Source organism: Apis cerana, linkage group LG16 (genome assembly GCF_029169275.1).
Source record: "Apis cerana isolate GH-2021 linkage group LG16, AcerK_1.0, whole genome shotgun sequence".
NCBI lineage: Eukaryota > Metazoa > Arthropoda > Insecta > Hymenoptera > Apidae > Apis > Apis cerana.
Genome location: NC_083867.1, coordinates 3,295,042 through 3,305,853, shown reverse-complemented (window position 1 = coordinate 3,305,853; position 10,812 = coordinate 3,295,042). Strand labels below are relative to the sequence as shown.

At 22.8% G+C, this 10,812-nt stretch overlaps 2 protein-coding genes across 6 annotated transcripts in view; both read left to right on the top strand.

The window, feature by feature from the left end:
* The first annotated feature begins 138 nt into the window (after positions 1-138).
* On the top strand, positions 139-4,403 carry LOC108000514 (cilia- and flagella-associated protein 69-like). 3 transcript variants are annotated; one of them, XM_017060889.3, is made up of 12 exons: positions 139-397; positions 536-821; positions 980-1,412; positions 1,505-1,748; positions 1,813-2,107; positions 2,192-2,373; positions 2,430-2,581; positions 2,669-2,873; positions 2,949-3,244; positions 3,337-3,551; positions 3,624-4,055; positions 4,155-4,403. In XM_017060889.3, the coding sequence occupies exons 2-12, from the start codon at positions 546-548 to the stop codon at positions 4,350-4,352; spliced, it is 2,928 nt and encodes a 975-aa protein (XP_016916378.1). In that variant the 5' UTR covers positions 139-397; positions 536-545; the 3' UTR covers positions 4,353-4,403. The 3 variants fall into 3 exon arrangements, with proteins under 3 accessions (XP_016916378.1, XP_028523747.1, XP_061942425.1); XM_028667946.2 differs by lacking the exon at positions 139-397 and having other exon boundaries at positions 688-821; positions 960-1,412; XM_062086441.1 differs by lacking the exon at positions 139-397 and having other exon boundaries at positions 690-821; positions 974-1,412.
* Positions 4,404-5,050: 647 nt separating this feature from the next.
* The window catches only part of LOC108000453 (plexin domain-containing protein 2), a 29,388-nt gene continuing 23,626 nt past the window's right edge, over positions 5,051-10,812 (top strand). The window contains exons 1-2 of one of the 3 annotated variants that reach the window (XM_017060778.3): positions 5,389-5,592; positions 5,707-6,006. In XM_017060778.3, the coding sequence (XP_016916267.1) occupies positions 5,883-6,006 (124 nt within the window). In that variant the 5' untranslated portion in view covers positions 5,389-5,592; positions 5,707-5,882. Of the gene's footprint in view, positions 6,007-10,812 lie in introns of all 3 variants that reach the window. The other 2 variants (XM_017060779.3, XM_062086445.1) reach the window with 2 other exon arrangements.

Here is a 10,812-nt window from a genome sequence, read left to right as displayed (position 1 = left end):
TTGCACGTGCGTGAAATACGTCTACAGTTAAATATTACATATATGTATGAATATCTTGATACAATCAACTTTTGTAATTTATATAAATATTTTCTAAATTAGTAAGACCTACCTATATCTAGTATTATTTTTGTAGATATTTTTCTTTGATATTTTATAATACATAATATAAATACTAATGAAATCAAATATAATGACAAGATATTTTTATTAATATTCGAATAAGTATATTAAGTCGGCGCGTCATTCGTCAAAAACGCCATCTAGATATTTTCAAAAGACATCATTTTGAACGTTCAATTGTAAACTTTTTTTTTAATTCTTTTTAATGTGATTTTATCTGAAGTATCGTAATATTTGATTTCTTTATGAAATTTATATAGTAATTGAAAAAGAGGTAAGAATATTATTATTATTTTTTAAATTTTATTTAAATCATTTTAATATTATTTGAAATTTTTCTATATTATTTTTAATATAATATAAAATTTGTAATGTACACAAATATTTTTATATTTATTCTATTTATAAAAAGATAACATAATATGGAAATAACTAAAACTGAATTAGAAGATTCTAAAATTAATCCTGAAGATGTTTGGAAAGAATTTAATTGTCCAAAATATGTTACCCATCATTGTTTTAAAAGTGAAAAATTACCAAAAGAAATATTTGATTTTCATAGACAATTAAAATTAGACACACATCGTATTCTTCAAAAATTAGATGAACTTATATCTGATCCTGTAACAAGTGATAGTGTACTTCGTATATGTAGACTTTTATTTGATTTTCTTAATGAAATAGGAAATGATGGTTATGTATCCTTTAATGAATATATTTATATTTATTTATATATATATGTTACTTATATATATATATTTTTTCTTCGTATGAAAATATTCATTTTCTTTATATATTTTTTTTCACATAAAAATATGTCTTTATCTATTTACAAGATTTCCTTATAAAGTTTTAGAAAATTAAAGATTTGCCATTGATAATAAAAGTAATAAAATTTTTGGCTGAAAATGTTAAAACTGTGAAAGAATATAAGTTACATCTTAATAGAATGTTGGAACTTTGTAATATTCCACCTTTATTAGAAAAATCATCTGATAATTTAATTGTTGATGACATAATGGAACACTATTTTACATTGTTAGGAGATCTTCTTATAATTTCGCCAACTGAACAGCAAATATTAAAGATTCATAAAATTCTTCATTCTTTGCTGTTAAAAACAAAAATAAAAAATATTGCTGCAGTAAAATTTGAATATTGTCGTAAAGCAATGGAAAAATCTCAATTGCCAATAATTATAGCTGAATTATTACGTGCTTCTTATTCAAAAATGTATGAAAAAATTTTACAATTAGTTTTCTTATTATCATCCATCTCTTATGAATGTTGTATGTATTAAGAAATTAATGTTTTAAATGAAAGATTTAGTTTTTAAAACTTTGAATTGATTATATTTTCTATTTTATGATCTTAAATAAAGGCTATAAAATGCTAGAAGCTAATATACTCAATACCATACTTATTAGAATGGATCTTCCTTTTGCAACTCAAGTACATTGTAAGCGTCCACCTGATATGTTATTAAGTGGAAATGAATACAGTGATGAAACAAATCTTTTGATAATAAACGTATTATGGAGCTTGATGAAATCTTTTTATAATGAAAAATCAATTAATTTAAAAAATTTAAAAAAGAATTTAATACCAACTCATTGTGCTTTATGGTAATATTTTCAAATACATTAATTTATGCATATTATATTATATTATAAAATTTATGTTATACAGGGGTCTATGTTATACATTTAAACGACAAATATATTATAGTAAATATAGATACTTTAATACAAAAATTAGAAATGAAATTGCTATGATTATTCTTATGATTTCAATTAATTTACCATCTTGGAATCTTGTTGGTAGTGGTATAGCTGATATTATTATTGAAATGTCAATTGGAATTGAAACTAATTCTGTTAGAATATTTTCAGAAATAATAACATTTGGCACTAGTATTGAAGATTTATATTTTGAAAAAATTATATTATTAATTACTACACATTTAGCAGAAGTTAATTCTTGTGTAATTATATTTTTAATATATTTTATGTACATAAAAAATTATAAGAAATATTTTAATATTATAATGTTTAATGTAAAACAATAGTTAATAAAAAAAGAAAAACTAATGCAAACTCTACTTCAAATTACTAATCCAAATATTAAAAAAATAAAAATCAAATGGAATCCATCTCAATTTTGGGATATATGGATGTATGCTATAAATGCTTTATCTGTATTAGCACCAAAAATGCCACAACAATTTATGGATTATAATGGTGGTATTAGGTAAATAAAATAGAAATTTATGTTTTATATAATATAAAATTTAAATATTTTTATAGATTGTGCATGATACTAGAATGGTCTTTAGACATAAAATTTGATATTAAAGTAGTAATGATTACTATAAAAACGATTTGTATAATTATTCTGAACAATAATAAAGATATATTAGAATATTTTCGACAATGTGGATATGTCTTCTTATTAATTAGTTAGTTTTTTGTTTATATATTATATTTATTATTAAAATTATGATTTTTCAATTACATACTAATTTGTTATGTATTATATTCTATAGAAATTATTCAATATATTTTGAAATTTGACAAAATTAGAATGCCAGAACAAAGAGTTTTAACATTGACACTATTATCAATTGAAAAACTTATGAAAAAACAGTTATTCTATCAAAAAATTTATGGAGAGTACAGTGTTACATTAAGTATGGAATTGTTATTTCGTTGTTTATATCAAAAAGATCAAGAATTTAAACTAGATCAACGGTAATATGTATTATAACGGTATTATATTAATAAGATTTAAAAGTTCAAATATTATTATATAAAAAATTTTATTAGTCTTTTGTTAGCAATAGGTTCATACATCTGGGAATGTATAGTATGGTGTCCTGAAAATCTTGAAAAATTTATTCATTATGGAGGAATATATATTATCCTTGATATTATAGAAATTGTTCCATATTGTTCTCATTGTTTGTTTCTTGCTCTTTTTACTGATATGTGTGATAATTTTTTTTGTGGACCATTTGTATGTACATGGAGAGGTATTAATAAAAACACAGGATTAATGTCTTTGCTAGCAAAAATATGGAGAGAAGAAGAAATAAGGATTAAAATTAAAAAAAATATAGATGGTATTATCAAAGTCAAATAATAAGATAATTTTAATTCATAATACATATAATACATATAATACAATAATACAACATGCTTGTTTTCTGTTTAGATGAAGAATTGATTCATATGAATCAGAAACAGTGGTTTGATAGTTATTACACAAGATTAGCTAAAGATAGTAGTCCAGCAATAATTGATATGATTGGTTCAGTTAGATCAAAAATATATAGTATTTACAAGATAATAGAAAGAGATAATGAACGATATTTAATGGCCAAGGAGCATTATAAAATATTAAATGATGATCTTTCATTAGAAGATAAAGTAAGTTATACAAATATTCAGTTTTATATTATACAACTTATATTTAATATTTATGATTTAATATTTTTACAGATTACAATATCTACTATAAATATGTATTTTGCATTAAAATTAGGTCAAGTATGGGTAGAGATTGCTAAATTTTTTGAACAAAGTGGTATTACTCCTCTTGGTATGGATGGTCAAGCAATTTTTTTAATAACTCAACGTTATTATATGTGGACTGAAATGACAAAAGAAAGACAAATTAGAATATTACAATCTTTAGACAAACAAAAAGATATAGAAGAGAAAGATGAATATGCAAGAATTCGCAATTCTAAGCTAATTATAGCATTAGATGCATTTGATGAATTAGATTATATATACAGAACAACAAAGAGATCAAATATGTTAAAGAAAAAACATGAACAAATAAAACAAGTTAATTTAGCTTTAAAGTTTCCAGATGATTCAGATGATGCACATTGTCATAGGACATTCCAAGATAAAATCATGGTTACGGTAAACATGATATATAATTTATTTAATTTTTATTTTTTTATTTTTAAAAAAAATTATGTTTTTACATTTAAATTTTATTTCTTTTAACTCTTCATATAGGCTATATTTAATCAACATCAAATAATAAGCAGTGGTTTGAAATTAGATACAAATTTAAGTCAAATAAAATTGAAACTTATTCCTATTTCTCCTTGTGATAGTTATATTTCTGATGAAACATATTCTGAATTATCTTCTACATCAAGTACCTGTTTTTCTAATATAAAAAAATTTAAAGAAGATGAATTATTGCTATAAAAATGATAAAGAATAAATTTTATTTTAATAAAAAATGCATTATCTTTAAAAGATACAGAATTCTTTATTGCCGACGTTTTTATAACAATTTTTTCAAAACATTTAATATAATAGAGAATTAATTGGTTAAATTATACATTACTGAATCATTTTTTTTCAACTTTTGTATACAAATTATAATTTTAATATTAGAAATTCGTGAAATTAAAACTTATAAATAAAAAATATAGTATTTTATCTTTATATGTACTCAATATTTTTCATGCTTTGTCTAAATGAATATTAGATTATGTTTATGGTAAAAATAATAAATATTTTATTATTATTATTATTATTATTATTATTATTATTATTATTATTATTATTATTATTATTGTTCTTTAAATTATATTTGAATATGAATATTCCACTTAAATGATCATGTATATAGTCATTTTTATTTATACTTGCCGTTATCAAATGTTGGTAAAAATGGTAACACAATCAGAAAATATCAATGATGTTATTATGATTTAAATAGTGATATAATGCGCTTTTTTGATTAGATTTCAATAGAATCATAATGGCAAATTATCTGTAAATTAAATGTTGCAACTTTATTTTTTCATAACTTTTCCTATGAATTCCTAGAAGTTAAAATTATGATTTTTATAATTTATATATTAAAAAAGGTAAAAAAAAAATGGTCTGAAATAAAATTCAATCAATTTTTTATTTTATTAAATCGACATAAAAGAATTTATTTCATTTATGTATATTTTTGTTTTTTCTATTGCCAAATTAAATATTTTTTAATTAAATATTAATTTTATAATAAATTATTATTTAATTATTATTTTAATAAATCGATAAAGAAATAGAGTTTTCTCAATTATATTATCATTTGAAACATGGAGAAAAATATTGAAATATTTAATTTGAGAATTAGCAATGCTATGATTGGTTCTACCATTATCTGGATTCTAGATTCTTTATTATCTAGATAATGTAACGGAAACATTGGCAGGAGAGCGAATGAAGAATGCAGCGGTAAGCCAGTAAGAGCCAACATGCCGTTCCCGCCGCAAGCAATTGTCGTCGTTATTTTCGTCTATCCAATACCGGTTTAAAGAAGTATCGGTTGCCTGTCTCGCCTTCTCGCATACAGTTCACGTTTGTTCGTGAAAGGAACGCAAATTATCGTACAAATCCTGTGTTTACATTAAAATAATTGTGCCACACAAAATTGTTTTTGATTAGGGTAGGTTTCATATTTAAGTCTCATTTGTGAAAATCGTGGTGGATTTTTATCTAAGACGAAAGCCGTATTGTCAATTATAACTTCTCGAAAGTTTAAATATTTTTCTTTCCTTAGCGTTCGCCGTTTTATTTATCGCTATCTTTGTCTATCATTTTTCCTTTCATCTCTGTCATTTTCCATATCCCCTCTTTTTATTCATCCCTTCGTCATCGTCGGTCGCGAAAGGCAGACATACGAAGCGCACGGATTTATATTCGTGTAGCACAAGAGAATTTAGCTGCTTCGTAAATATGGCGTGTGAACCGTGGTGCTTTAACCGTGGCTGTGACGAAGCTCCTCAACGATGGCTGTACATCCTGTTGCTGACTTTCTACGTACTCGGGCATCTTGGTTCAAGTTTTGCAGACAACTTAAGTGAGTGTTAAGTTTTTTCAACTTGTTGCATTTATTCTTTCTTTTTCTTAGCTCACTTTTGAAAAAGAATGTTTTTTATAGATATAACATAATTAAAAGATATCAATTTTGTAGCTGAGAAAGATACTTAGATTAAAATCAAATAAAAAAGAAAAAATCGAAAAAAAAGGAAAAAATTTTTTCGTTGAAAGTATTAGAAAACAAACGTATATTTCTTTTACGCGCATTACTACGCAATTTCACTAAACATGACTGTTCCTTTTAAAGAAACTTTCCTCATTTTCGTTTTTTCATTATTTAATTTTAATAACTAATCAAATTTTAATCTAACAATTTTCAAATTACAAATTTTTATTATTATTAAAAAATAATTTTTATTTTTAATTTTTAATGTTTATTTTAAATTGATTTCTCTTTTTTTTTATTTAGAATTATTTTATTTTCTCATGTTTGTATTTTATGATAAATATTATCTCTAAATAATTAAATAAGATTAAAATTAGTATATATCATTAATGAGATTATATAATTAATATAATGTCGTTCGAAATACAAAAGGAAATAATATTAATTTAAATATTTTCTTGGACCAATAGAAGTATGTTTAAAAACATACATGAAGAAATACGATATAATATTTGGAATATTTATTTTTTTCTGCTTATGTTATTTAAAATCATTTCATCGACTATGATAATAATTTTTTGTTAATTTTTCTTGATATGTATATAACGCTATCATTATGTGCAAATTAAGTGGCATTTATAAATTGCAATAATATAATAATAGCAAATAATTAGCAAAAGCATAATCATTTATTGTTTGATTAAATGATTTATCGTAGAAGAAAAGATAAGTTTTCTAGGCCTAGCTTATGTCGAAGAGGAATATAATCATTTACTGTTTTATTAAATGATATATCGTAAAGGAAAAGATTTCTAAGTCTCGATTTATAAAGAATAGAAAAAAAGAAAAAAAAAACATATGCAATATACAATTTTCTATGCCCGTATCGTGGATGATAATTGAAATAATTTTGAAATGACAGATTGAAAGGTTATCGAAGTTGGTTATGATATTTTTAAATTTTACTGGCATAATTGATTTTGCGAATAATTTTATATTGAATGTCAGTTGTTTGTGCAAATTTAATCTGTTACGCTAAAATTTTTCTGTATTTTTCATTTTGTTTATTATTATTCTGTTAGAGCAAATTATCGAATCATATTTTATTTTCTTTTTGCATTTAATCTTCGATCCATGTCACAATGTATTTCACAAGTAGTTTTTTAATGAAATCATATATATTAAAAAATTATATAAAAAGTTATTTATGACAGTGATAACTATATATAAGTGGCCGATCCTAGGTCATTTATGATGTGGCATGATATATTTTAAGTTTCTCTATCAAAATTATATGTTAAAAAAATTACACAAAAAATGATTCTTATAACTTAAAAAAAAAATAAAAAAAATTTTTAAAGATAATTATTCTTTAATAATATTCTCTAATATTTTCAAGATTGATCGTTCAAGAATTAATCTTTTTTAATAAACTTCCATATTTTTTTTTCTTTTTTTTCAATTGAATGAGTTTTCATTGATATTTTATGAATCATATTTTATAATTAGCATAATGTAGATATATGATGAACGCAATAATTTTTTTTTTTTTTATTTTTACAAGAAAGCATTTTATCCCTTTTTTATACATTGTTTATATTATTTAACCGCAATATGTTACACATTAATTTTGTTAAATCATAAAACCAATATACATAATATGTTGTAATACGAAAGTCATTGAAATCAGACAATATTTCTTACTTTTTTTAATAATTTCAATAAATTGTTCTATCTTATGTGTGCAATTATAATTAGATAGCCAAGACATCGTGTCTTTTCTTTATTTCTTTTTCTTATATATTGTGATAATGTTTTCATGATATTCTTTCATGCATAATTCTACCTGTAATAGTCGCATTAGCAAATATTAATTATTTCTTCGTCTTATCAAATATCATATTAAAGTGTTATTAGTTATTTAATCTTGTTTACATCTTAAAATTAGATTTAGTGCAAATTATAATTACAGTCTATTCGAAAAAATCAATAAATTATTGTATAATCAACATTATTTACATTTCTTATTCAAGCAATAAAATATTATGTATTTATAAAATATTATGTCTTTCTTAACAGTAGAAGTCAATAAAAAATTAAATTTTTAAGTAATGTATAAACATTGTAGAATAAATGTTTATACAAATTTATCTTTCAACTTTCAACTAAAGATCAACAAAGTCATAGTAAAAATTTAATATTTTCGCTTAAAAAGCAAAAATCTCTTTCAATTTTTTCTCTTATTTTTCGATGTAGTTATTAAATAAAATATTATTGATATTTATGGCATTAATCATTATCATATACAATTAATAACGAAATTAATAATAAAATAACAAAAAAAATAAACCAATTTCAAAATAATCAATCACAGCAAAAATGATTTTAAATTTTTGATTGATAATATATAGTGTATATGAGATAACTAAAAATCATGAGGAATCTATTTCTTAAAGTGGAATCATATGATTTACATATTTGTGATATATTAACATAATAATAATGGTAACTTGATTTATTGATATTATTTTTTTATGATCTAATTCTCGAAAATTCTCGGAACTCTTGTCAAAATAAAAAGTTAGCATATACACAAGTGACGGTAGTATAGTTTGTTTCAAGTGGTTTCACAGCGACAATCAATGACAGGGTCGTTATACGGTCCTCGATTGGAACGAAGTAGTGGAGAAGGCGTGACGAGTGAATACTCCCATGAAACAAGTCGAAATTGTCAACACAAAGAACTGCAAAATATGAACAATCCTCTTAGTGAAGATAGAAAAGCAGGATTGCACTTTCCAAGCAACCCACTCTTCTCTCGATCAGGCAGCGCACGCACGTTCTTTTCAAGGCTATAGGGAACAATTAAGCGACAGTGGGACCCTCTACATCAATGTGTTACTGTTCTACTGGTGAAAAAAGACATTCGTTTTATTTCAATTGGCTATAATTGTATGTATAATGCATAAATTCGAAAGGAATAATGATCATTATCGTAGAGTTTTAATCATAATTGTTCTTTCGATCATATCACATTGCTCTATTTATATCGATTTAATTAAAAGAATTTTGAAGAATTTAATCGTGATTAGTCCAAAAAAATCGTATCGTTTACATTAATATGTTGTTTAATATCGTTGTTTTGTACTTAATATTTATTTATTTTATCAAATATATTTAATAAAAATATAAATATAAATCAATTAACTAAAATCTGCTATCATATAGCATATATTTGCATATTTTTATAAGTTAGATTTTTTTTGATAATTATATTTTATGAGATCATAAATATTATAACATTAATATAACCAATTTAATTTTTTAAAAATATTATTAATTTATGTCTTTTTCGTGTCATCTTTTTTGTGTGTTTATTTTTTCTTTTGTGAATTTTTTGAATTTTTTTGGAATTGAATTTATTATATTTTTTTTTATTTTTATGTATATTTGTCGCATGTATTGTGACATATTTTTCGTTACACGGAAAGTTCAATGTTTTATTCGAATTAGTTTTTTGGATTAACATTTTTCATCGCGTTCGAAATAGGAAACTTTGATATTATAATATTAAAATATATATATATAAAATATATAAATCTTTCGACATTATGCAATATATACAATTACATTTTATTTATACAAGGAATTACAAAAATTCATCCTTTAACCTTCGATTATAAATTTAAATTAAATTTAATGTTCTATATTTATTATAGATATACATAAAATATTTTTCAATATATTGAAATATATTATGTATAAATGCCAAAAATAAATAATATTTACCTTATTACAAACCATTGTTTAAATATTAAAAGAAATTTCGAAAAATATAAATTTTATAAAAATATTTGGATACGTAACAAATTTAAATTAAGAAATTATAATAATAATAATTTTATACGAAAGCAGCATGTTTTTTTAAACAATAATCAAATAATACTAAATTTTTATTACTTTAGTTTTTTTAAAATTCTTAAATGCCTTTGGAACATAAAATTTATTTTTCTTTAATATTTTTTTAACAATCAAGAAATACAATTTATTTAATGAAGAAATAATAAATGTCAATTTCACTTTTGCTTTGAATTTTTATCGTTTGATATAAAAAACGAATTTTCTGAAATATTTAAGGAAATAAAAATTTAGACACAGCTTTCGGTGATTTTTTTTTAAGGATTAATTGTAATTTGAAACTAGAATAAATTTAAGAATTAAGTTATTATCGGAATCACAAAATGTTTGAGAAATATTCGATATTTATAAAAATAGATCTTTATGAAATTATAAATTATTTCTTATCTGTTGTTTTAAGTACAGAAAGATAAGGAAGTGCGGTTATTTGATAATGCGTTGTAAAAAAATTTTGAGACACGCATTGCTCGAGAATTATTTATCACGAATAAATTAAAATATTTTTCTGAACTACACCGAAAAAAAACGTACATCATGTATCAAAAGTTGAAAGAATATCGGTAGAGAGAACACGTTCAAGGGCGGAGACACGTAATAGCGGAAAAAATAAAAAGAAGGAGAAAGCGCGAAAAGAAAGAAGGAAAGAAGGATTCAAGCTAGTTTCGTGGTCGTGAGCAACTGCTCTGTGCGCGCATAGGAAAGCACGTGTGTGCTGGCGCGGTACTTTTTTTGTCATTGGTAGCACAAGCAAAGTAAGAGTGT